Below are 27,295 nucleotides of genomic sequence, written 5' to 3' on the forward strand. Positions count from 1 at the left end.
GAAGAGCGGCCCCAGCCCCGGTTCCTGCCAGGCCTGCTGGGCTGCTCCAAGCTCCTCGGCAGGAAAGGCAGACGCTGCGTCTCAAGCGCAGAGAAAGCTCAGGCTACGGGGCCGGTGAACAAATCACCTGCTGGCTGGGACCCTGTTCTCAACGCTGATGGGATCACTGCTTCCCAACCTGGAGAGTGCGATCCGTCTCCCGAGTGAGTGGTGATAATGAATCTGAACAAACCGACATAATCAGCCGCTCCCACGGTTATCTCACCTCGGGAGGCATCTCAGATTAATGTGATCTGGCTCGACAGCCCAAGTGGAGCTCAGACGGATTTACATGTAACATGAAGTGACAATCCCGCGGGGAAGATAAATGCACACGCATCCCGCAGACCGAATGGAGCAGGGACGGCAACTCCTCAGATCAGGGGACAGACGCACACGCCCTCGTGTCGTGAGCATCTTGGGTGACTCTTCTCAGTACAGACACACAGTATTCACCCATTAAACACGGGGCTACATTTTCTGCTCTGCCACAAACATATGCTCTCGCCCATTTTCTTCCGAAATATGTTACCCTCCAGTTGTGTTTTTCATTTTTTTTACCTTCTCACGTTCGACAGGAACACAGATACAAAACACTTCCCTCTCCTCTTAACTGTATTATAGGAAAGCTAGAGTCACCCGCCAGAGCCGTGAGGGGTGGCAGAGGTGCAGTAACGGGCTGGGACGGCCGCGGGCGGGGCGGGACGGGGAGGGGGAAGCCGCCCAGCACAGGCCGGCCACCTCGGCCTCAGAGAAGCCAGAAAGCTGGTGTCCTCACGATTGCCTGCTTAGTGACTGTGCAAACCCCTCGATCAAACCCAGACCATGCGGTGCTCTCGCAGGAACACTAGGTGGGAGGGACCAGGAGAAGCCAGACTAGCAGGCAGGGGGTCAGGGGTCCACCAAGACGGAGAATCCCGGAAGACAGCAGAACACACATGGAGTCTTACCTTTAAAGTCAAACTGGGAGATGTTTTTTAAGGATTCGTGAAGAAAGTAAAAGCTTCCTAGTGCCTGTAAAGCAAACAGAGACATGGAGTGAGGCCAGCGCGGGAGCGTCTCTAAAGCGGGCCTGGGCGGTGACTAGGAAGCTCTGCGGGTGAGAAAAAGAGTTCAGCTCACTGCAGCCCAATCACAGCCCCCAGACTCAACAGTCAGCCGCAGACGCTTCCCGACCCAGGACGCCAGGAGCGCCGGCCGCTAGCCAACCCCGAGTGGGCATCTCCCCTGTGGACGCACCCGTGCCCCCCGCCCCCGCCTCCCGTCTGCTGCGGGGTCCAGTGGTCCAGCGGTCCAGCGGGCGAGGGTCGGGGCAGCGTGGATGTCTCCTGAGTGCAGGACACGGCTCCGTTCCGGGCAGCACAGCCTCGCCATGGCTCCCCCTGCCCCTCGGCGGGCCAGCCACCCGCTGCCCGGTCCAATCCCTCCCTATCCGCCTGCTCATCCTTCAGGACTGAGCTGCAACCTCAGAGCCTCTGGAGCCACCGGCCCTGCCCGTCCACGATCAACAGCATGAGCAGCCACGGAGCGCCCGCTGGGTGCCAAGAGCTGTTCTGGGTGATGAGTCGGCCCTGCTCGCCCCCCTCAGGAAAAGGCCAAAGTGCAGGGGCCGGGCTGGGGTGGGGATGGGGCACCTGGCGCCAAAAGTCAATTGTTTACCTGGGATTCAGACTTAACCGGGTGTGTGTGTGCGTGTGTGCGTGTGTAGTTACACATCTTTTTCGTGTGTATCCATGCGTGTGACGGGGACTCGGGCATGTGGTCAGTGCCGACAGGCTCCCCACGGCGCAGGCACAAAGTGGACGGAGCGCACGTGCTGCTGGCCTGGCTCACCCATCAGGTCTCTGTCCCGAATCCTCTCTGAGAGGAGCTGGGCACCTTGGCGCACACACCCGAGGACCAGCCTCCGCTCTCTGTTCTGACCGCGGACAGTCAAGGTCCCTCCAAGAGGAGGCATGTGGGCAGTGCTGGGCCCTGGAAAGCTGCAGGACCACACCCATGAGCGAGCGGATATCTTCCCGTTTGCTTGGGTAAAGAAAGCACTCAGAAAAAGCGTAAGTAAATAACGCAATTGCAAAGATTTGAACTATCGCCTCATTGGATGTGATAAAGCTAACATAATATTAAGAAGTTTACAGTAAATAAATGGAAAATAAATTGCCAACGCAGGTACAGAGCTGTAACTCACAGAGTCAGAAAATCCATAATTAGCTCTAATGAATATTTCAAGTCAAAGTTCAACTCAACTTTTTCAACATCTGACCGACTCCATCGATACAGTTCAGGGCCCATTTGTCACAGGCTGTGAGGACAGGTGGCGGGAAGCAGCCTGCCGGCGGGGCACCGGCTCGTGGGTCCTCTGACCCCACACCTGTCAGCAGTGTGCTCGTCACGTCTCAAGAGTATTGACTCCTTGCCTGTTTTGCTAGAAACAATTAAAATACTTTTTACATATTTATAAACCTGACTGTCAAGAGTGCTTATTAATTCTCCATTAGTGAAATGCAGTCCAGCCGCTCCTGTGTCCCCGGAGCAGCAGACACAGGACGGGCGCCCTGACCTCTGGCAGCAGGATGGCCTCGGGGCGGCCTCGCCCCGCGGCTACGGGGACCCAAGGCCAGAGTTCTCGCGACAGGGCTCTGAAGGGGTGCTGGGTGCGGACCGGATCCGGCCCGTGTGGCTCCTGGTCCCACCTGCCCGGCTCCACTGGATCCTCGAGGGTCTGCAGTGCTGCGAAGCCAGTCCCCTGCCTGGAGCTGGTTGGCTAACGGTTGACGGGACCACAGGCCACACCTGGGCACTCGTTTGCCTGCGGGAGCTGAGCTCTGAAAGCCGCAGGCCACTCTGCAGACACACAGAGCCAGGGCACGGGACGGGGCCGCAGGCAGACGGCCCCCATGCTGGACAGGAAGCCACGCACCCACAGACGTCGGTGAAGCGTGGATGTGCGGAGGGCGCCACGGACGGAGCCGCCGCCCACCCGCCGCGGGCCGGGGACTCCCCGGCAAAAGCTACTCCTTGGAAACACCCCTCCACCTTTTATTTGCAAACAGATCAGACATTCATTAACCGATCATTTCTGCGCCGACGTTAGCGGCCCAGGTACAGGTTAGCCCTCGGCCCCCACGTCCAGTTGGCTTTCAGGCAGTTCCGAACCCTCAAGTCAAATCGACTGAGCAGGAAGGGGCACAGGAGCGAAATGTTCTTCCCCGGATGCAATGAAAGAGGAAACCATACACGTCCTTCTCGCACACAACCCCAAGGCGCTAACAGAGCCTCTGAGGGCACTGTGGGAACAGGAAGGCCGGGTCTCAGCTCCCAGGGCGCCTGCAGAAGGGAGCTTCCCTCCTCCAAGTCCCAGGGAACACCCACCGCCGTCCCCCAGGCAGAGGGCTCCCCGAGAAGCCAGCTGCAGCATCCTAGGACAGGAGAGGGCGAGCCAGGGGGCCACACACAGCCTAGGGCCAGGGAATCTGCCCATCAGGAAGGCCAACTGCCTTTAAATTCAACACAGCTCCTCCCGGAAGGCACTACATTACACTGTTTCTACGGATAAAGCATTTTCAACATGTCATTTTTAAAAAAAATAAAATAAATGCATCTGAGAAGACGATAAAAACTTCCTAAGACACAGCTGACAACTAACCCTCAAGCCTGCAGCAAACCACAGAGCGTGAGCTGCTCTACGTTAGAATCGATGGGCGTAAATGACGCACGGCTGGAAAGGCCCCTTGGTTTGGAGATTACGATGAACCCCTGACATGTCACCTGCTCCATCCCGGGGTGCAGACAGCGCCCCGTGGACACAGGGCCCCCCGGTGGGGTACGGCCCTGCGCGTGCACACGCGCTGTGGCGTCAGGTAAGCAGCTGTGCTCAGCTCAGCACCGACATTCCAACAGGATCGGATGCAAACATCTCCACCCTCGGAGAACAAAGCTCAGGACACGAGAGGCTGTGATGTGGACCCAGGCTGGCTGTGGATCCCTCGTAACACGGGGGACCCGCAAGTTCTGAGCACACAGCCATGGGGAGACGCACAGCTCCACGGCCTCACAGCGAGTTTACGTCCAAGGGAAGCCGTGCATAAACACACACACAGAGCTCTCTCTCGGAAGCCGGGGCTCTCAAGACACACGCACGGGAAGGCAGGCGGCACTGCCAGAAACACCAACAGACCCAGCAACCAAGTGCCTAACAACGTGAAGACAGATACTCGTGATCCAGCCCTACAGTGGAGCGCCACACAGCAAGGACAACAAGCAAACCACACCGAAAACCACAGAGGGGCTTCGCAAGGTTGAGAGACGAAAGTTCCTGAAACTTCACAGGGCATGGTGCCAAGGTAACAGAAACACAACCAAAAGAGTGCGTTTAAACAGAACGAAGGAATAAAGTGATCGGCACAAAACTCAGCATGGGGGTTATGGGGGGAGCAGGGCACTAAGCAGGTGCACACGGGGTGTCACTGCTCTAGAAAGGCCTTAGGTTGTGTGGGGGCTTCCAAGGCGTCCGCTGTGCTGGACACTCCCAACGCAACTATCCCCCCAGAGGTGGCTGCCATCCTCAGTGTCGGTGACCAAGGTCAAAGGCACCCCTGGAAGGGCTCAGAGCCTTCACCAACTTTATCTGCACCATCGTACCTACTCCCTCCTCAGGAACTTGTTTTGATGACTGTAGCTTTGTAGTACAGTCTTAAGTCAGGGAGTCTGATCCCTCCAGCTCCATTTCTTTTCCTCAACATTGCTTTGGCTAAGGAACTTGTTTTATTTCCCATTCAAAGTTCTATTTGTGAAACGTTTGATGTTGCAACATGTAACACTAGCTTATTTTTAATGCTATAAGATCCAATATACAATAATACTGCAAGTTATTTATCCAGTTTTGCTGTTGGGCATGAAGACTGCTTCCAAGGTTTTCACTATTAGAACCAACACTAAAACGAACATTGCACGGTGTCCTTGAGCACATGGGAGAGATACACACCCGCGTGTATTAAATGTGCGTGTACGTGTATGTGACATGCGGCTGGGGTTTCTGGGTCACGGTGGATGGGCATCTTCCACACAGGTTTCTACATGGCGCCCAGCAGTGCCTGCTGCCCCACACCCTCGCCAGGACCTGGTGCCGGCACACCTAGATCTCTGCCAGCCGACTGGGGTGAAATTACACATCACTGTTGTCTTATTTGCATTTTCCTTAGACTAGTGCAGCTGAGCACCTCTTTTTAAGAGGAGTGGAAACTTGGGGTTCTCCTGTGAACACCCTATTCTTATCCTTTGCTTATTTTCTATTTCCCTTGTCTACTACTTGTATTCCAGAGAATTCCCCCACTCTTTGTGGCTTCCCCAGTCAGTTTTTCATGGTATCTTTCATGAAATGAAAGCCTTTGTTTTTAAGGTAGTCAAAGTAGCGGACATAGTCCTTTATGGTTTCGCCTTTACGTCTTGTTTGGAAATAGTTCCCTAGTCTGACCCCACAAGGAGTCTCAACATTCCATGTAGAACGTGTAAGGTTGTTTCTTTCCCATTTAGGTTTTTACAATAACAGGGACTTATTCGTGGGGGCGGCGCAGGGTGAGGTCTAGCGTTACTTCATTCCATGTGGAATTCCGTACTGTCCGGTTTCCCCATTACGTATGTGACGACTCATTTACCACATTGCCATCCGTTTGGGGATCTGTTCTCTGGGCTCTCGGTTCTGTTCCATTGGTCTATTCCTAATAGCACTTTTTCCTAGTTTAGCTTTATAATAAGTCTTGATATTTAGTAGCATAAATAAATGCCCCGTTTTGCTTTTCTTCACAATTGCTTCCGTGATTTTTGGCCCTTTATACTTGCATATAAAACTCCAGAACAACTGCCAGATTACACCCAAAACATCCTGCTGGGGTTAGGGTTACAAACACAGATTGACTGGGGGCAGCGGACGTCTTTGTGATACAACTCGGTCTTCCTGCCCATAAACATGATGTATCTTTAACCACATTGAGGTCTGGTTTCTGGATGGCTAAAGCAGCCAATTGCTTTAAGAGATTTTAAAATGTTAAGCCAGCCTTGCATTCTTGGCATCGGCCTGGCTTGATCACGGTGCACATGTTTACACCTCGCTGGATTCTGTCTGCTGTGCCGTGTCCAGGGTTTTGCCTGCTCCCAACCTTGTCTCTGTCCTCACCACCCGGTGAAATCGCTAAGCCAAGTCTTCGTGACGGCCCAGCTGCAAATCCGCAGGGGACTTTCTGGGACCCTGAGCTTCCCAGCAACATGGGACCCGTCCTCCTGTCACCGACCCGTCCTCCCGCGCGGGCCTTCATTTTGGCTGTCAGGACACCACTCTCGGCCTCCCCGGGGTCTCTTCCCCAGCTCCACGTGACAGCAGCCGTCAGCTCACCCTGCAGCGCCCGCCCCGGAGGCCAGCCTCAGGTGCGGGGCACTCAGTCCCCACGCGACTTCCCGCAAGAGTCCAGCCTCTCCGACTCAGACGACACGGCGACGTCCCGTCCGGCTCCCACCGGAACCTCACCCTCTGACGCCTCCCTCTGCTCTTCCACCACCACGTCCGCCCCAGGCGTCCACCCCCCGCGTGAACTCCGCGGTCCCAGAAACGTGTCTCTAACCTCCTGCCCCACAGCAGGTGGGACCCTCGTTTCCTCCACTGCCTCCCCGCCTCTCCCCCACCTGCTGCCAGGGCCACCAGGAGCCTGGCCCTGTGCTCCTCTGCTCTCCAGTCACCCTTCCTCACGACAAGCCCGCCCAGCTCACAAAGCTCTGGCCACACTGGCCCTCCCAGGCCTGGAGATGGCCAAGTTCTGCCGTCATCAAGGCATTACCTGCTGTGCCAGCTTCTTCTCACGAGAGCCTGAGGCCGCAGGTTTCCATGGAAATGCTGCCTCATTTGAGCAGCCCTCCCGGACTGCAGCCCCGCAGAGCCCTGTGTTTCTGCAGTGCTGCCCACTCTGGCTGTGTGCTTATTCCCTTCTTTACCGGGAGTGGAGGGGGCTCCTTGAGGGTGGCCCGGTCACCTCTGAGCCCCCAGCACAAGGCCTGGCACGTGGCACGAACCCACCAGTCAGACGAGAGAGACGCAGAGGCGCAGGGCACCCCGATGACAGACAGGCCCACGGCTCCGCGGCCAACGCGCAGAGTTCAAAGGACGACCTAACGCAGCCTCCAGCGCCTCCAAGAAGCTGGGCCTGACTGCAAAGAAGAACGCGCTTTCACCAATAAGGGGAACAACTGTTTCACAAGAGTAGTAAGCCCCAAGACTCCGGGTTTTAAAACAACTTAATAGATGGAGTAATAAATCAAAGCAAAGCTACGATGACATTCATTAGATTATAAACAATAATAAACGAAACAAGGCTCTTGCTTCCACCAACGCAGAGCTTCACTGATCTTCTCTGTATGATAAACTCTCGGACGGGCAGCCTAACTGGACAGGCGGCACGACTGGCCGCGTCAGCCCACGTCACCAGCAGGCGGCCGCAGGGCCGCTGCGCTCAGGTGTTGCTGTTTCTGCGAGCAGCTCTGCGACCTCAAACAGCAGCTGACTGACTCTCCACGTAGGCCTGTGGGCTAAACGCGGAAGGACGCCCCCGGACCCCCGCTGACCCTGCAGCCCCAGTCCAGGCAGCCTGCCTGCGCCAGGGACGTGCGTAATGTCATTTGGTCTCCCGCCGACTGCGGCATCTGAAGTTAATCAAATCGGTTGTGTCCACTGTATTCATCCACTTATGAAGTTAATGATATTCCGTTGCTGAATTAAAAAGCATTTTACAAAGCGCGCACCAGGGCGGCTGGCACGCTGTGCCTCCGGGCGCTGAGTCCTGTCACAGCCTGGCTGTGCTGTCCCCCGTTGGGCTGCCCAGTACCCAGTGCAGGCACTGCTGTCCTGACGGGGGGCAAACCGCGGCGACGGCCACTCAGCGTCCCCTGGCCCGCGACAAACCCCACCAGGGTGACATGCTGCTAACCCTTCCCAGTCGCCGCGTGAAGAGGGCTGGCGTGTCAACCAGACGGCCTCGCGGGCGGGCTGCGGGGAGGGCACATCGCCATGGCCCTGCGCTGCAAGGATGCTGGTCCCACCCCGACCTGCGCACGGCGACCTTGGGCCCAGGACAGCCCTCCCAGAGAACCCACGCACCCCGCAAACCGTCCGCACCATATCGAGCCGCACTCAGGCAGCGCGAAGTCTGGCCTGAGAGCCTGAGGGCGGCGCGGGGCGTGGGGCAGTGACGGGGGCCTCGGAGGGACGGTCAGCTTCTGAGTGGGGGGGCGCCATCCCCAGGACATCCTGACAGAACAGGTGGAGCCGGGGTGCTGCCCAGACAGCTGGAGGTGGGCTCTGCCATCGCCTGAGACGGGGAGGGTTCGGGAGGGAAGGCGTCCAGCTTTGGACAAGCTGGGGCTGAAATGGCCCTAAGACACCTCAGGGGGACATCAGGCCCGGAGTCCAGGACAGACGTTTGGGCCCAGATGTCATTGGGGTGCCTGGTGTGTGGAGAGCCCCCCAGGAAGGACAAGAGCCAGTGCAAAGGGCAGGGGACAGGGGGCCGTCAGCAGGGACACGGCGGGTCAGCGGGGACATGGGAAGGTCAGCGGGGACACGGAGAGGTCAGTAAGGACACTGGGGGGTCAGCAGGGACAGAGGGAGGTCATGAGAACAGGGGGTCAGTGGGGACCAGGAATGGTCAGCGGGGGCCAGGCACAGTCAGGGAAGAGGACAGGACAAGGGCAGGAGGTGTCCTGGGGGTGGTCTTGAGGGGGCATGGCCACGGGGCCTGACCCGCCAGCACACTGAGTGCCCGGATCCCACAGCTCGGGGCAGTGGTGATGTGGAAGAAATTCTGGCAGGATCCCGCGGCCGAGGATCCCAGGCAGCTGCTGCTCCCCGAGGGCAGGGACCCCTGGGGGCCCTGGACCCACGCAGCACCTGGGAGACGCTCTCAGATGCCCCCGTCCACGACCCGACACCCTCCTCCCCCCACAGAATCACTCGCTTTTGCTCAAGGCAGTATCTTGGACCTTCCTTTTCAAAAGGGAAATGCTACTGACTTGGCCTGATGTAACGAGTTCCAGGAGCTGACGCCTGGCAGCAGGCGGGAAAGTAAATCCGTCCACGAGATAGAATTCATGCTGTGGGCCCATCAACCTCCAAGGCAACGGTGAGAAATGCCGGAGACCCCGAGCCCCTCGGCAAGCACCCCCAAACCATCTTTAACTTTACATCACCTAAGTATTTCGTCCCAAAATGAGATTCCTTTGCAGTATGAATGTTCTTTTCAATAATAATACCTTGCAAATGGAAAGTTTTGATAATGAGCAAAGAAAAACATCAGACTTAAAATAACAACTAGTTTTAATTATGAAATTTGTTGTCATACTTCCATGTCTAAATGATTACCAAAGGAAATCAATAAACTTTTATGCCAATTAAATCATGTAGAGAGTTTGCATCATAATTATTAAAACAGCTCTGACTCTCATCTTTTGTCTTCTAAAAATCATTATCTTTTCAATTACAATTTCCTTCCTCCAAATGTTCTGGAGAAATAGGCTATGAGCATTATGGATGTAGGATTAAGTAAAGTAAAATGCACTTTAAGAGCCAGCCAACACGGACGCACGCTGTTTACAAACTACCTTCTGCCATCAGAAAAGCCTGGGAATATAAAATGCTACTAAAAAGGTTTAATTGATTTTTAAACTTCAATTATATTGGGAAACTGCCATCTACTTCTGTCTCAAATAATTTAACCCAGTCCTGAGCCCATAGAAATGCTAAAACAGCAGCATCTGCAAAGGGCATGGCTCGCAGGGACCCCAGCCGCTCAAGCCTCACAGCCCTTTCTCAACATGGCAGAGCCCTGCGGACACTGATTCCACTGACACCACCGCCTGCTCGTGCTGGTGCTGGTGGGTTTCAACCCCGCGTCTACACTGCAGGCCATCTTCGCCCCACGTTCGCCCCGCACGTGCCCACCGCTCTCGGTCCTCCGGCCTCTACTTTCCACCTGGGGTCCTTTTCCTTCCGCAAGAAGAATGTCCTTCGGGATTTATCGCCCCTTGGGTGGGCCTGCTGGTGACAAATCCTTTTTGGTTTCATTTGAATAAAAACGTCGATTTCACCTTCCATCCTGAAGGTGTTCTGTGGATCCGGGATCCTACGCCAGCAGCTTCCTTCTGGGACGCGGCCTCGGCTGGGAGGGAGGCCGTCAGCGTCACCGCTGCCCCTTGGGAGGGACCCCGTCTTTGCCCCACGGCAGCTCTTAAAGAGTCCCCTTTGTCCAGGGTTCTGTTCAGTTTTACTATGATCTGTCTGGACACAGATTTTTTTTTTTTTTTTTTCCTTTTTGGGGCTCATTGGGATTTTACTATGATCTGTCTGGACACAGATTTTTTTTTTTTTTTTTATCCTGTTTGGGGCTCATTGGGATTGCTGAGTTTGTGTGTTTGTCTCTTATATGCTAGAAACCGTCACTTATTCTCTGTTCAAACACGACTTCTGATGCCCTCAGCGTTCCCCTCAGCTCCAGTTCTACGTCTGTCAGACCACACACCTCCCACCCCACCCTTCGTCTTTCCACGATTCCTTTCACCATCTTCTGCTGGCCCACCTGCAGTTCATTAATCTTGTCTTTAGCTCTGCAGTTTCTAGCCTTGTGATCTGGGCAAACACACCAGGAAAGCCTCATTTGTAGGGGTGCCTGGTCCAGTCTGCCTACAGAGGTCTGTGAGAGACCACGGACACAGTGTCCTTAAAGGAGCACCAGCGGCACGGCCTCCTGTCCTTCCCTGGAGTCAGGGCCCTGCCAGCTGCAAACACCTGTCCCCAGGCTTCGGCGCCCCCGTTCACCTGCCCGGCCCGACGCTGACCGGCCGCCGCTGCCCTGGCTCCAGCCCACCTTCCTCCCCTCGCCCTCTTCGGGGGTGAGCAGCCCAGGGGCCCAGAGTGCGGCCCTGCAGCAGAGCCCCGAGCTCACATCCCACACCTGCTCTTCCTGATTTGGGGACCCCAGTCCCGTTACTGGGCCCCCTCGGTGGCGTGGGAGGTGCGCCCCGTGTCTGCTTTGTAGGGCCGCTCTGACCCGCAGCGGGCGGCGCTGGATCGGGACACAGCCACTCAGAGTCGACCACCAGGCCGGTCGGATGGTGAGAGTCTTCCACCACGCGGAGCCCCTGCCGCAGCCCGGGGAATACAACGGCACAGCAGGGAGGGGCGGTCAGCCGGGAGAGGCTCCCACCTGTCTCTGCGTCGCCCCCTCGGTGAGCCTGCCGGCCGCCCCCCCGGCCCGCTGTACCAGATAAAGGCGGGAAGGCGGTGGCTCCCCTGCGCCCCACGTTTCACATCACGCGGGCAGCATGATGCCCATAACGTGACAGAAAGGCCCCGCCTCCCTTGCCCCTCTCTGAGGCCAGGTCACAACAGCCGCCCCCTGCGGCCTCGACAGGAATGGGACCTACTGACGAGGCCACGAGGTCACGGAGGAGCAGCCCGACAACCGCTCCCCGCCTGCGCGCCCCCCGGAACCGCAGAGCTCCCCTCGCTGAGGCAGGAAGAGAAACCAGTGCTTCCAGGGTAGAGAACCTGCGGGAGGAGAGAAGGTCGGGAGAGCGTTTTCCACAAGAGAGGGAAACACCGGCCTGTGCGCTGATGGGGACAATCGGGCCCGGCGGGGAAAACCGATGGCGGGGGCACTCCTGACGGCACCTCCTAGGAGGCCGGTGGGGACACCGAGTCCCCCCCAGCCGTGAGCCCAACGTCCCCACACGGTCGGGACGGGGCGGACGAGGCCCAGGTGCACCCTGTCCTCAGTGGCTGGGGCCTCACACGTCCTGCCTGCCCACTGGTCACAGAGTCACTGGCAAACGATTGGGGGGAGGGTCTGACACGCGGGTGGATGCCGGCGGGAAGGGGACGGGGCTTGAAGCGGTGAGGGGGGACACAGGGGCCCCGGGGCCGGGCCCGGGGCAGAAGGCGGATCCGGAGGCCTGGGGGCGGCGCCAGGCTTTGGCGGGAGAGGGGATTCTCGGGAGGAGGTCTGTGGGCCTGGGCTTGGCCAGGGGTGGCCCGAGGACCCGGGGGCTCAGGGGCTGCAGAGACTGCAGGGAGGGTGGGGGCCGCTTGGGCAGGGACGCAGGACGCCCCTTGAGTGCTGGGGCCAGTGAGGGCACGGAGGGCAGGCCCTCCTGTGTGCACGCGCGACACTACATGCACTGGGAGCCACTGAGTCACTGTGGGACGTGCAGCCTCACCCCCCGACCCCGACGAGGAGAGCTGGGGCCACCTCGGGAAACACACGTAACGAGAGCGGGGAGAGCCGTGATGGAGCACAGCTGCCCTGGGGCTCACAGCAAAGACCCCAGCGCTGCGAGCCTGTCATCCCCATGCCCGGACAGTCTCAATGAGCCTCTGGTGGCACCTCGTCCCGTGTCATAGAGGAGAGCCCTCCTGGAGTCCGCCCTGCCGGCTGCCTCGCGCCCCACCCTTGACCAGCTGACGGGCGCGTCAATGCCACTCCAGTGGGGCTTGGCGAGCGCACGGAGGATGGCCATCACCCTCCCGCGGCTGTCAAGGAAAAGGGCCCGACAGAGCACGGCCACCTGCCCCAGGAGTGTCCTTGGGAATCGTCCTGACTAGTTTATGAACCCGGGTCACTGAGACCCCGTGCTCCTCTGTAAGGATGTGCTGGCAGGTCTAAAAGCGGAGGGTTAAGATAACACGCGTGTGCGTTCCCTCTCTTTACCGTCTATCTGCGCCTCGGGCGGGGCTGCAGGGGCCGTGCCTGTGACCCTCTGGACTGCCCACCGGGTCCAGTCACTAGTGTTTCTGGGCCTTTCTGTCCCCAAGTCCCCAGCTATAAAATGGGGGAATCACAGTCGCGCTTTCAGAACAATCCTGGCAAACAGCAGGTGCCCAATAAAAGCGAGTAGTGCTTGTGATGCAGCAGAGCGAGGCCGTTTTTGCAGAAAGCCACAGAACTCAACCAAACAGAAAGTGCTACTGCTGAGGCTGGAGATCAGTGAGCTAGTCCAGAATACGTAAAATGGAAAGCAAGCCTTTAAGTCACACCGAAGAGAAACGACGAGCCCTTCTAACGCTCCCAAGTGCAAATCCACGCTTCTCCTGAGCGAGGGGAACGGCGTTTCTTCACCTCCCTGATCAGGCTCTAATTCAATCTCTAGGCCGCTGTTTAAAATAAAGCCATCACGGATCCAGATTTTCATTTTTCCCTGCTGAGCTATAAAATCAATCATGTTAAGTTTTTATTACGTAACCTCTACAGAGTGAAACGGTTCGAGGTTAAGATATTTGATGTGCTCTGGCACGAGCCGGGAGGAGTCTGTCAACGTGCTTGCTTCTCAAAAGGGGATATTCTGCTTCATTTCCACGCTCTCTCCGCCAGCAGCACCTGTACGGTCGGGGGTCGCTCTGACTATAAGAAAACTTAAAGGCGAACTGGAAGGAGGCAAAGGACCAAGAAGACTTCCTTGGTGAAAATGCAAGACTCTCAAGTCATGTCGTCTGAAAAGGGACCAAAGTGCCCCTTAAACCGGCTCCGCCACTCCCGCTGTCGCCACGCGGCCCAGATCCCGAGCGCATCTGAAAGACGGAGGCGTCTGTTGGGTGTGACCGAGACATAAGAAAACATAACAGACACTTACAAAAGTTACACCTGAAAAATCTCCACTCCAGCCTCTGGTCGATGTGCTCAGCCAAAAGGTCACAGCTCGGAATTTGCTAGATAAATAAATGTTGGTGAGGCAGATGAATCACCGGAGAATTGATGCATGGCAGCGAATGAATAACCTGCAAATGCCTCCCAAACCCCATTATTTCCACTTTTCCAGGAGCCCGAGATTCATGTCCCCGCATGCTGCCAGTTCATTACCGAGAAGCATCATCCCTCTTTCGCTCCCGCCGGGCAGCGCGCAGCCCCTGGAGGGCCCTTTAATGTTTAATTCCCCATCATCCGCTCCACTGAACAGCTTAATCTCTGCTTGTATGATCAATACTATATCAGTGTAAATTAAAATGACAATTTTAAAGTAATTAAGCCTGTTAATGCTCGATTCAAATGTCATTATTTGCACAAGGGATTGAGGAGAAATTACAGCGTGTCCAGGGTGACAGGAAGATGTCTGAGCTGCCTGGATGGGCCTCGTGGAGCCACGGGGGGCTTCAGCAAAGCGGATTAACTCTGCCGCGCCCTGCCAGGCTACCTCTCCAATTTCTAAAGAGGATAACACAATTTGATAAATTTAATTCCAGCTACAAACTCAATTATTGTGATAATAGATGAAAACTGGGAGGAGATGCTATACAAGGCCCACATTTTAAAAACTACACTTGACTCCGGAATGAGATACAACAGTTGTGATTTGATTTGATTTGTTCTCTCTCTTTTGAAAACCCTTTAAATAATTTCGATGGCTGGAACAAGAGTGCGCATTGATTAAATAGCGTAGCTCTGACCCAAATGGGGCCGCAGCCCCACCGGCTCAGGTCACAGTGTAACGTCTGCTGCCGCACGTGGCAGCCATTTTTAGACAGGCACAATCACATCATGCATTACTGGCTCTCGTAAACTGATATATAAACCTCAGCCTTGCCCATTCCCGGCTGGTCTGGCCCCAGCCAGGAAAGATGCATCCGGCCATTTTTTTTCCTGAGTGGCGGGTGGGAGTGGAGGATTAATAAAAAAAAATTAAACAAACAAAAAATCACCTTTGCTCGCCCAGTACCTGGAGCAATGGGCCCAGAGTACAAGTCAGACCCCCTGACTGATTCTCCTGCACAGGTATTTCTCCACCTGAGCCACTTACCGGGGGTGGGGGGGGGGGCACACACGGGGGACGGTGCCCACAACACTGGAGGGGCTGCTCCAAGGGGACACCTGCCGTCCCTGGGCCTCATCCTTCAAATCAATAAAAGCTGACAACCAAACATTAATATCAAGATGAAGAGAGAAGTGCAGCAGTTTCCGTCTGAAAGATGTGAAAGTGCCCTGCGGCCCATCTCTCAGGGCCTCCTTGGACCATCGCGGACACTGGGCCACCCCAGAAGGCGGCCGGGAGCAGGAGAGCCGCCGCGGAGGGCCAGGGCCTCCCCGACCCAGGGCAGCTGAGCGGGCTTGGTAGCCTTCCGTCGCCTGAATGTTCCTCCACTTTCTGCAGAGGAGGGAGGTTGTGGTCGGCACCTCCCCACCAGGGCCTGCATGTTGAACGGGCCTTGCCTGCTGCCCGTCTGTCGACGTGACAACAACAGGGACGCAGTGGGCACCGTCCCGCCAGCAGGATATGGCGGAAAATCCACACAATCATAGCAGCATGTCTGCACGTGGTTCTCCTCTTTGGCTTCTAACTGCAAACATCCCGACTACAGATTATCAGGTTCGAAGGTGAGGAACTAGACAGGAAGGAATTTTTAATGATGCATTAAAATTAACCATGACGTGGGGGAGAGTCGGGCACGTGATTATTCGATTTTAAGGCAAACGCGAGGAGGGGCCGTCAGGGTGCAGACATTCCTCCCTTCCAACCCGGAACACAATCATACAACGAGGAAAACCCCAAATCTCAACCCACTTTTCCTTGTAATAGTTAAAAAGCAGGACTTCTGAAAGGCAAGAGACACAAAATCAAGGGAAAACCGTGGGACACGCTGATTTTCAGGACAGGTATTTGTGTCAGTCTCAGAGGTGGTGTCCGGGGCTCTCGGGACACAAGGCACCCGGGAGGGCGGCTCTAGGTGGAAGGTGACGGGCTCGACACTGTGGGCCTTTTCTGAAAACACCAGGAATTCTGCTTGGAACACGGGACACACGTACAGTTTCCGAGCTCCGTCCGCTTTTCGTTTCCTCCTGTCCGACGGGCCTGGAGTAGGAACAGCTCAGCTGGTGGGACTCACCCTGAGGGGGCGCAGCCCGGAGACGCTGGCGCCCAGCCACCACCTCGGAAAGGTCTGGGCAGGGAGGGGCGGTCTGTTGACGGCTCAGTACCCGGCTGCACAGTGGGGTGTGGAGCCCCTGCCAACAAGTCCCCCACCGATGGGGGCCCTGACCCAGCACCAGCCCTGAGAGCCACGCCGCGCCACCGCAGACGGCAACCGCAGACGGGCCCCCGGCGGGACCCCTGCACCGGGCTTGCCCGACACCATTTCCTCTCTTTCGGGGGGCAGGGCTGGGACCAACAGGAGGCAGCACAGTCTGGATGGGCGAGTCTAACAGACATAAATCCAGAAAGGATGTGGCCGACGCGCGGAGCCCAATGGCCACGTCCCCCACTGAGTTACAACCCACGGGCACCACGAGTCACGGACACGGAGGAGGACCTCCGCCAGCTGGCTGCGCGTGGCGGGCACCAGGCTGTGCTGTTCGCACACGTGGGCCTGGGGGTGAAGGCACAGCACAACCGGGGACCAGCCAGCAAAGCCCTACACTGGCCACCCTCACGGTCCAGCGTGAGGACTAACGCCCGGACAGCGGACACAGCTCCGTGCACGCAGTGGGCACGAGTCGGGCTCTGGCCCACGGCAGGCTGTCCTTCCCCGGAGACCCTGCACCTCGCTCTCCTCGACGGGCTTCGGACGGTCTACGAGGCAGAGCCCGGCCAGCCCACACCACCCCGAGCTCCGCCGGGACCCCGGCCCGTCACAGGAACTCAGGCGTCGCCCACACGGAAGGCTGGCCGATGCCCCCTCAGGAAGCCCCTCCTCACCGGGCCTTCATGGGACCCTGTGCCCGCCCTCCTCTGGGAACAGGCTGTGAAACCCAATGGGCCACACTCCTGGGGCTCAGCTCCCGGAGTCTGCTGTCCAGCTGCAGGCGTCAGAGGAGGGGTCTGCTCGGAGGGCTCCTGAGGGGCCCCTGGGAGCATGAGGCTGGAGCCCCGGCGCAGTGGCGCAGGGTCCCGGGCGAAGGGCGGGGGGCCCGGTAATCTGAGTGAGCTCAGGGCTGGGGGGCGGGGGTGCGTCACTCAGGCTGAACGAACGGACAACAGGTAAACTGTGAGTCGACGGGACCACTCTTTATGCTCAATGCTTCACTGATTTCCTGTCAAAAAATGCTAACAAGCCTGCAAGTCCTTAAGAGCTTTACAATTTTTCAGTTGTTCACCAGGACATTCCAGGAGCTGCATTTGTTTCCAGGCAGTGGGTGACACGCGCTCCATCACACCTGTCTGCCCCTGACCGATCGCCACCCGGGCCCTGCCGCTGCCACCGAGAGCCCGGCCCGATTCCCACCCAGAGAGCCGGCCGAGGGTGAGGGAAGGGCCCTGCCAGCGGCCGGCAGTGGTGGGACAGAAGCAGAGACAAACAACCGCCTGGATCAGGAAAACTGCCCCAAGCGGGGCTTGGGGCAAAGGAACAGGGGCCCCTTCACCAAGGAATCACATCAATACGGCCGTGACCCTGCGCACACAGTGAGCGCTATGTAGGTCGGGGACGGCCTGGGGACACCGGGGCGGGCAAGCGCGGGCAGCTGTGTGATCAGCCGGTCGTGGGCGGGGGAGCCGCGGCCGCAAGGGGGACCCACTCCTACACCACACGGCTGCGCGTGGGCCACTCCCTGCACCCCCCGCCCCAGGAGCTTCCTCCTAGCCCCTCCCCACACCCAGCCTGCAGACCCCACGCCTGTCTCACAGGCCGCATCACAGGAATGTAAATCACATGCAAATGGACTGGCCAACCACACACCAAAAGACAGCGCCCGCCAGCCCAAAGTAAGGAGAAAATGTGCACCAAAGTCAACACTAATTATTTCATTGAGTTGGGACAATGCTACGTTCAAAATCAATAAAGGCTTATTTTACCTAAAGAGTGAATTTTATACTGATAATATCTGCATAGGGCACGCGTGACGTTGAGAATTATTCACACTCTCCTGTTACTTCTCGCGGAACGTTAAGTTTCCTCAATCATAAGACGTACAGAACAATTTGTATGGCTTTTACCTGGAGTCAGCTTGTAATGGAAATATCCTTTTTCAGTTAAATCATTTAAAGTTTGACTGCATATCAGCCATTAACCACATGACTAGATATTTTTTACAGTGTTATTGATGGATACAGAAAACTGTACAGACTTAAAGTCTGCAATTAGATGAGGCGTGACATATCCACCCACCTGTGAGACCAACACCACCATCAAGGCAACAAGCACGTCCATCACCCGGGGGGGGGGCTTCCCTGTGTCCCTTGGTCACCGGATCCGTCCAGTCCCTGTCTGAGGAAACCACTAACTACTTTCTGTCATTGTAGATCAGTTTTCGTTTTCAAGATTATACACATGGAGTCACACAGAATGTGTGTTTCGTCTGGCGTCTTTCACTCGGCATAATCTCTACATCCATCCGTACCATCTCCTGTATCAACAGTTCTCCATCTTCCACTGCCGAGGGGCACTGTAGCTGGTCTATCCACTGACTTGCTGGTGGATGTTTGGGTCGTCCACAGTTTGGGGGTAAAGTTGCCATAAACACTTACGTACAGTCCTTGTGTGGACATGTGCTTTCATCTTTCCTAGCTGGGTACCTAGCGGTGGAAAGGCTAGGTCATATGGTAGGTGTGTTTTTGACTTAAGACACTCCCCACGTGTTTCCCCAGTGGCTGTGTGACCTGACACTTCCGCTGCAGCAATATCTGAGAGCTCAGCTCTTCCTCACCCTCTCCAGCACTTGACGTGACGTCTTTTCACTTACGCCAATAGTGGAACATTTGTGATCGTTAACAAACGGTGTGCTCTTCACTGCACTGCTCTAGGGGCCAATGGTGCTGAGTGTACGTTCACGTGCTTATTTGCCATTTCTATGCTTCGGCCGGTGAACTGTCTGTTCAGATCTTTCGGAAATTCAGTTGTCTGGTTCGTGCTGATTCGTAACAGTTCTTTATAAGCAGGACTCTAGATAGAGCCCTTTATCAGGGATGTTTTGCAAATATTTTCTCTTGGGCTGCGAACTATTTTTGTACCTCTTGAAGAACAAGTGTTTTTCCCTTTGATGCCACAGCTTTTTGATGTTTTCTTTAGTAGGTAGTTTGCGCCCTTGGTGTCGTATTTAAGGACTCTTTGCCAAAGCCAAAGTCACTAAGATCTCCTCCTGTGTTTTCCTGCAGAAGTTTTACGGTTTTAGCTCTTACGCTACGTCTGTACAGTCTGTTTGGGTTAAACTTTCATAAGTTTTGAAGTAAGGATTGAGGCTTTGTTGTTGTACGTGGCCATCTGTTACAGCACCAGTTGGGAAAAGATGATTGTCCCCACACCGAGTTGCCCCAATACCTTCGTCAAAACTCAGTGGTGGGCTGGGCCTGTTTCTAGATTCTCCATTCTGGTCCATGATCGATTTCTCTGGTTTTACAAGACTACACTGTCCTGAGTACTGTAGATTTATAATAAATCTTGATCAGGTAGTATAACTCCTCCATCTTTGTTCATTTTCAAAGTTGTTTTGGCTAATCTAGGTTCTTTACATTTCCATATAAATTTTAGAACCAGTTTGTCAACATCTATTAAAAAAAATGAGTCTGCTCTGATTTTGATTGGTAGTGCACTGAATCTTTACATAGATTTTGGGAGAAATGACATCTTAACGATACTGAGTCTTTCAATCCATGAACATGGTATATCTCTCCATTCTTCTTTAATTTCTCTCAACAGTATGTGGCAGTGCTTATCTTTGGCCTAAGTTATTCTAAATATTTCACATTTTGGTGCTACTATAAATGGTAATGTTATTAGAATTTCATTTTTCACCTAAATCATTTACAGGTTGACAGCTTACAAGCCGTACCTACATGACTAGATTTTAAAGACATAAACAAAATACTTTTCCATTAGCAAATCCATTTTGACTATTCATGAGAGCACTGCATTTTGTATTGTTTTTCCCTGAAGGAGATATTGTCCTCATTACATTCAATGCAGTCAATTCAGTAAAGTTGATCTCAAGCCTCAAACAATTTGCCCTTGGCTCTGGACTGTGTTTTCAAAACTACAGCACGGAGGGGTGGAGATATGCATTTGGAGGTGCAGTGTGGTTTGGCTGGAGTGAAAGGGTGTGTGTGCAGGGACGGGGGCTGTAAGCTGTACTCCAGGACTGGTCACACCCTGGCTTCCTCATCCCAGGAGACTCAGAGTCTGCACTGTCTTCACATCCTGGGTTCGGCCCATTTCTCCTCAGTGTTCACTAGGGGACATGCCCTGGATGGCTCAGGCTCAGAGACAGGAAGGCACAGAGTCAAGAAAATAAAACCACAGTGGGTCACTACTTCTGGTGCACTCTGGGTACTGATTTCAACAAGAACTTCAAAGCCACATCTATAGGCCTTTCACATTCCAAACAACCCACCCATCCCTTCCCTGCCTCTCTGATGGCCTTACCTCTTTTCCCAAAACTCTGCAATGGTTCCCTGCCAACCACTCAAATTCCTCTGCCTCATGCTCAAGGAATCTCCAGGATGCTAGCCTCCTCCCTCACTGTAATCTCTCTCAGACAGCCTGTGTTCAACGGCCAGAACTACCCCCATGCACTGCCCACAGCCGCCTCTGTGCATCAGCGCACAAATCCACATGCCATCTCCCTGAGGCCAGGCCGCCCGAGCACCACCTCCACCTGCTCCTCGGCACATCTCCTCTGAGGTCACCAATAAGGGAAGGAATCTCTTCCTGCTATTTCCTTTCTTTAAAGTTTGTCTTAAAAAGTCACAGTTCTGGGGCTTCCCTGGTGGCGCAGTGGTTGAGAGTCCACCTGCCGATGCAGGGAACACGGGTTCGTGCCCCGGTCTGGGAGGATCCCACATGCCGCGGAGCGGCTGGGCCCGTGAGCCATGGCCGCTGAGCCTGTGCGTCCAGAGCCTGTGCTCCGCAATGGGAGAGGCCACAACAGTGAGAGGCCCACGTACTGCAAAAGAAAAAAAAAAAAAGAGGAAAAAAAAAAAAAAGTCACAGTTCTGCAAAACTTATAATGGAAAAACAGCAGTGCCCTGACCATTTCAAGTTTCACTCCCCAGAGGCTATTACTCTCTTTTAATTGTTTCCTTTGGCATGTCCCTCCGTATCTCTAAAGCTTACAATGCTGCTTCTTGATTTTCTAGTCTTCAATATTGGCTACTGATTTTTCCACTGTGGAGGATGAGGATTTAATCCCTTTACACCATCTTCCTCCTTCATTCACATGACACACACACACATACACTAACACACTATCCCTCATCCCCATCCTCCAGATAAAAACACATTTTTACTTAAATTAATAATCAGTATTTATATCGTTATAACTTTGAAAATGCTCTTCACAATAGAACCACTTATTTCATTACAACTGCTTTTCCTCTCCTGAACAGCTCTTTGTTTTCCCTGGAGTTCGTCACTGCCTTCTTTTTATGTTAACTGAGTTCTTTAATATACATTTATCATAAGTCATTCACACACTCTCTACACCTCATCTCAGTATGTTTCCACATCAATCTCACCTGCTTGGAGACTCTCTCTCAGAAACTTAACCAGCTGCATGACTGCTCTCTCGCCTATTACATGGTTATCCTCCTGGGATCTCCCTTCACTACTGACCTGGGGGTTCCCTTGAGAGCTGAGAATCAGGCCTAGCACAGAGAAGCACACATCTGTGTTTCCCAAGCTGAACAGAAAGGGCATCCAGTCTTCACGCCCAGGGAGCCAGGTAAGGCCCTCTGCTAAGAGCCCAGCAGACACCTGGTCAGGGCGGAGGTAACCAACGCTCACGTCCGAGCTCTCTGCTCCCGCCCTCAAGGGAGCTAGTGTGCTCAAACCCCTGCTTCCTGTGCTTCCTGGATCTTTGGGTAGAGAACCAAAGCTTCCTGGTGGAGGGCACTGGGGACATGCTGTTTTAAAAGGCCTTACACATCTGAAGTGCCATTTTCATTTTTCCTGCCTGCACGTTTATAAGCTGTGGCTGGATGGGAATTCTCGATGGAAACTCCGGCATGCCAGAGGTTAAGGTCTGTCTTTTGCCTTCCAGTGTGGCCTTGGAAGTAGGCACTGCCAGGGTCCCTGCCCCTCTGGCCCTTCCCTCTCTTCCCTCAGAGTTGCCCCATGGGGCCTCGATGCTGGGTCTTTATGCCCTCACTCCCTCAGTCACCTGGGTGGGCTTCCCAGGCAGGACATGGCCTCAGGGGGAGGCAGGCAGGGGAGGCCACCCAGGACCACGTGCCCCACGGCCAGCAGCAGGCCATCCCCAAAGGGGCCCAGGGGGCACATCTCCGAGTCTGCCCTGGTCTTGTGCCCACATGACTGCCCTGCCTGGACTGCCCTTTCCCCCTTCCTTCCCCACACACTCCCACACATCCTTCAGGGTCTCACTAAATGCCGTCCTCAGAGCAGCCTGCTCTCCACTCCTGTCACCATCAGGCCCCACGGGCGCCTCCGGGCAGCAGACATGGGCACATCAGCTCTCATCACACCTCACAACTGCACAGCTGTGTGTTTGCCCCAGCAGCCACGAGGGCAGAGAGTGTGAGGATGTCAGGCCACACGTAGGGTCACATGCAGCATGCCACACGCTGTGGGTTGAGGGTCGCGTGTCTGCACTCCACGAGGGCAAACAGTGTGAGTGCGCTGTGTGTAGCACATGGGGAATCGCAGGCAGCGTGGCGTGTGTCCCGTGTCTCTGCGTCCGTGGCACCCGCAGTAGGCCCAGCACACAGAGCACAGCACGCGTGTCCTGCAGCCAAACTGAAAGGCTCCACCGCACCTTCGAGCCCCCTGCCGAGAACAGCAGACTCAGCTCTCAGAAGGCCGACACCTGTGGTCTCGGCTCCGCGCGAGCCGACACACCAGCAGGACCGGGCCAAGCCTGCCGCCAGGAGCCTTCTGCAGCTGCCCCCGGGCAGTCTTCTTGGTCTTTGGTGGGAAATGGAGAGCAGTGTTCCGAACTTCCTACGGCAGCCAGCAAGCCTCCCGGTGCACCTGAAGGGCACGTCATCCTCCGAGACACATGTTCTCATCTGAAACGTGGCTTCTGGGGGTAAGTGGTGCCCAAAGCGAGGGGCAGGTGCCAGTGCTCCAGAAATGGGCATTACGGCTGGAAAACAGGACCCAGGACTGGACACTCAGGGCTGTCTGGCACTCGGACAAGCTCCCTGCTAGAGACGGGTCGTCTCAGCCCCCAGAGGGCAGGCCACGTGTCCAGGATGGCGGGGCTCCTCCCACCTCCCACCCAAAACCCCGACTGGCCGACGCCACACCTGGGGTCCTGCACCCTGCCATCATGCTGGTACAGCAGCCATTGCCATGTCCCCCTCACTCCACCACCTCCAAACAGGATGGAGAAAAGCAGTTCCTTCCTCCTGGACCCTCCATCCCTCCCAAACAGGCCCGCCTAGACCCCTGAGGGCTCTGTCCTCTGCAGGACCCAGTGACACCTCCATGCCCCAGCCAGTGGCCCTCCTTCCCTCTGGCCAGCACGCCAGCCACTCTCAGAAACGTCTCCAGCCTTCCCGACCTGGCCTGGCCTGGGTGGTGGTCAGGACCCCAGGCTCTCGGGCAAGGCACTGAGGCAGCCTCGTGGCCTGGGATTCAAGTCCAGGTGAGGCAGACAAGCCTCCACGGCCTTGGCCTCCTCCTGCACCCAGTATGGGCAACCGTGGGCCGCGCGAGGATGCCGGGAGAGGCCTTCCATGGAGGGCTCCCGCCGGAGCAGACACGGGGCCCTGCACACGTGCTTTCCAGGGCACCAGCACTCAGCATCACCTGTGGGACGGCCCACACAGGACCTGCAGCCACTGCTTCCCACGGCCACGAGCAGGCACACAGGGGCCCTCCTGGAACTAAGGGCCGCACGGTGGCCTTGGGCACACAGAGCGCGGGGTGGGGCAGCGCACCGCCCCCCTAGGGCCCTAGGCACAGCCCCCTTCTTCCTGCCACCCCGGGGTCCAGCCCAGGGAGCTCCCACGCCTGGCGGTGCCCTGTTCCAGCCACCAGTGAGAACGGCCACTGGCTCTCGGGGCAGCAGGACCTGCTGTCGGCCATGAGACACGTTTAAAGTCTGCCAGGTCTTCCCAAGTGAGTTTTCACCTCACAACGGCCCCACAGAAGGCGCCACACAGCACTTCCTCTGTCCTTCCCGAGTGGCCCCCAGTCCCCAGCCCTCCCGCCTTCCTGCCAGGCCCGTGGACCCAGACTGTGCGGTGACCCGATGCGCCCAAGCTTCCGGGGCCTCTGGAGAGGATAGCCTCCGGAAGCACCCGGCCTGGTGTCTCCTGGGCTCCCGGAAGATCACCGCATCCAAGACTCAAGCCACGTGGTTGCAGACGGCTCCCGGACCCCCGGGGTCACACCTCGGTGGGCAAGTGGGTTTTCAGAGGCCCCGGGGGGCTCTGCCCCACCGCTGGCCCTCAGCCAGGACACACCCAGCTCCGTGGAACGCACAGCCAGATCAAACTAGCCCGGCAACTGTCCTCCCCGCTTGATAGCCCAACGCCAGCTCATCCGTTAGAGGAAAATAAAAAAGTTGAGCCTAAATGCATAAAAAATTATGATGGAAGCCCGAAATAAGGCCCCGGCTGCAAGCTTATTGAGTCAAAAATCAATCAATCAATGAACAAGTGGATTAGGCGCACCTCATAAGCCCCAAAGAAATAATTCGCCCAAACGCTGGGATTTAGCAGTCGAGGACCAAATTCCAACACTTTTAGGAAGTAAATAATGAAAAATCAATTTAAAGAAAAAACAGATCAAGAACCCTGGGCTCTGGCATGCGGACACATTTATTGCTGAGTGCCGTCTCTCGGCTGACCCGAAAACTTCGGAAGGTGTTTATTTACTTTCAGCACCTTCCAGAGATCAATATTTTTAATTTGGATTCGAGTTATTATTTTTCACATCACAGCAGCGGGGAGCAGAGTAAAGTGGCTCATATTTTAGTGCTAAAAAGATCGATATGACAGTTTCACCTTTCCTGCAGCCCCTGCCGCTGCCCGGCCGCACATCACCACGTCCCACGGGGCTGCAGGGGCCGCAGCGGGAGCGGCCGTCCCCCACCCCCGAGGCCGACAGCCGTGATTTAGCTGAGCGTGGAGGGCCCGGTGCCCTCGGAAAACCAATCTTGCTTCCCTCACTTTATCAGGCCTATCTGGACCCACAGGCGGGGCGAGAGGCTGGGAGACGGGGCGGGGCCGGAGGGGGCCCCCTAAAGCAGGTCGGTCCCCTCATCAGGATGCGTTTGCCCTCCTCCCCTTCCCTGGATCAGAGAACATCAGTAAGCTCCATTACTTTTCTATAAATTTCCCCTAAAATCTTATCCAGGAGAGCAGAGACAGGGAAGGGGCAGGTCTCGGAGCAAGGAGCCAGGAGGGTCCAGGAGGGCGCCGCCTCGGAAGGAGCGTGGCTTCCGGCCTGACCCTGCACAGGCACTGGGCCACCGAGGCGCGGGGGGAGGGCCCTGGGACGCGACGGAAAAGAGCAGCTGCCACCACGGCTGGAAGGCAGGCCCAGACCCTCCTGCAGAAGGAGACGCCGAGGCCAGCGCGGCCCCTCCAGACTCGTGCTCCGCCGGTGAGGAGAGGAAGCGGCCCCCAAAGGGAGGGGAAGGAGGAAGAGGGGCGGAGCCGCTTTGGTGGCGACCCGCCGCCACGGGTCCTGGGCCCCGGAGCCACCAGCATGGGCAGTGGAGCGGGTGGGAACGCGGATGGACCCGCCAGGGCGAGGACCGCCTTGGGGCACACAGACCCCCACGCACACCCCAGGCGCCAGGGCCTGTCCCTGGGCCTCCTGGTCTGACGTGGAGGGAGAAATGCCGTCAGGCCACTGCGCCCTCTTGGCCTGGGGACCCGTGGACAGGTGGGTTTGCAAAGCGCAGCTTTAGGCCAGGGATGGAGAGGTGCTTCCTGGACGGGCCTGAGAGGGTCGCTTCTCCCAACTTCAACATCACCCCCGCCCCCGACCAGCGAGGCCACGGTCCCGGGAAACCTTTGTGAGCCTTGAATTTGTGTCACTGGTCTGGCCGCACTCTCACCCCACAGGCAATGAAGCCCACCCGCGCGCCTCCTTCCAGGGGCCAAGTTAACCGCGGATGAAGATGGAGGCCGGCGGTGGGAAGCGGAGGAGGGCGAGCCTGGGACCCTGGGCAGTGCGGGGCCTCCATCTTCCAGGCGCAGCCCCGGAGCCCCTCCCCCGCCGGCCTTCCCGGTGCCCTGGGGACACAGGTGCCAGCCACTGACGGCCGCTGACCCATCTGCCCAGACGCAACCCCACTTTCCGAGCTTTGAGGGGAAGTCGGAACCACCGCGTGTTCAGGCAACGCCACGGTCACCAAAGCCGTCCAGGGTGCCGCGCTGGGCACTCTCCCAGCCCGCGGACGCCCGTGTGGCTGTCCCGACCGCATGGCTCCCCCTGGGCCCACGACCCCAGCCCGGCGCCAGCAGGGGGAGCCTTCCGCCAGCCTCCGGCCCCCGCTCCCCGGGCATCACGTGCACTGGACAGACGGCCACGTGGCTCAGGTCCCGCAGGCTGACCCCAGACAAGGGGGACTCGCGAAGGTGCCGCCAGAAAGGCCCCTCCCGGCACGGACGCGCGTGGGGCTGACGCGGTGCCACTGCGGGAGCGGAGGGGAGGGGAGGGGAGGGGTGAGGCCATGGCACGGGGCAGCCGTGCCCGCCCCGCCGCAGAGACGGTGGGGGCCGCCCGCTCTCTGAGGGGGCGACGCCCTCCAGGCTCCCCACCCAGTCGCCCGAGCAGGCCAGGTCGGGAGGCCCTGGGGGGTCCTGCCCACCAGGCTGGAGCTGATGCCCGTGGCCGCCAGCTGCTCCACCAGCAGGTGCTTCGGGGAGAAAACCAAGCAAGGGCCTGTGCCTCACGTGCTCGGAGCACCAGCCCTCTGTACCGGGGGGCTCCCCAGGGACTTGTGCCAGCCCCACCCCTCAGGTGGCCCCGCTGGTACCGCACGTTGGGGTCTGTGGGCCAGGCTGCGTGTCCGCCTCAGGAGCGAGGCGCCCGCCCCATTCTCCCTTCTTCATCACAGGTGACCAGGGGTGGGGGGAGGATGCGGGTCCCCAGGTGAGGGGGGCATGTGAGTGGCCGCTGGCTGTGCCTGCTTGGAGCCTTCACCAGCCCTGAGAAGCCCTGAGCTTACACTGATAAACAGCCCATTCTCCTTCCTCTGAGCAAAGTCCCAACCCACCTTGGGGCCCATCCTTGTAACTGAGAAGGTTTCTTCCAAGCATTCCTGTACGAATCACTTCTCTGACAAAGTCGCAGATTCACATCATGTGCCCGACTATTAACGCTCTT

The 27,295-nt window shown here is 56.8% G+C and overlaps 1 protein-coding gene across 1 annotated transcript in view; it reads right to left on the reverse strand.

Annotated features, from left to right (window-relative positions):
• INPP5A (inositol polyphosphate-5-phosphatase A) overlaps positions 1-27,295 on the reverse strand; it is a 184,514-nt gene that overhangs the window by 64,232 nt on the left and 92,987 nt on the right. The window contains exon 5 of the mRNA XM_007451997.1: positions 990-1,053. Coding sequence (XP_007452059.1) covers positions 990-1,053 — 64 coding nt within the window. The remainder of the gene's footprint in view (positions 1-989; positions 1,054-27,295) is intronic.

The sequence above is a fragment of the Lipotes vexillifer genome, unplaced genomic scaffold (assembly GCF_000442215.2).
Source record: "Lipotes vexillifer unplaced genomic scaffold, Lipotes_vexillifer_v1.1 scaffold1117, whole genome shotgun sequence".
Lineage (NCBI taxonomy): Eukaryota > Metazoa > Chordata > Mammalia > Artiodactyla > Lipotidae > Lipotes > Lipotes vexillifer.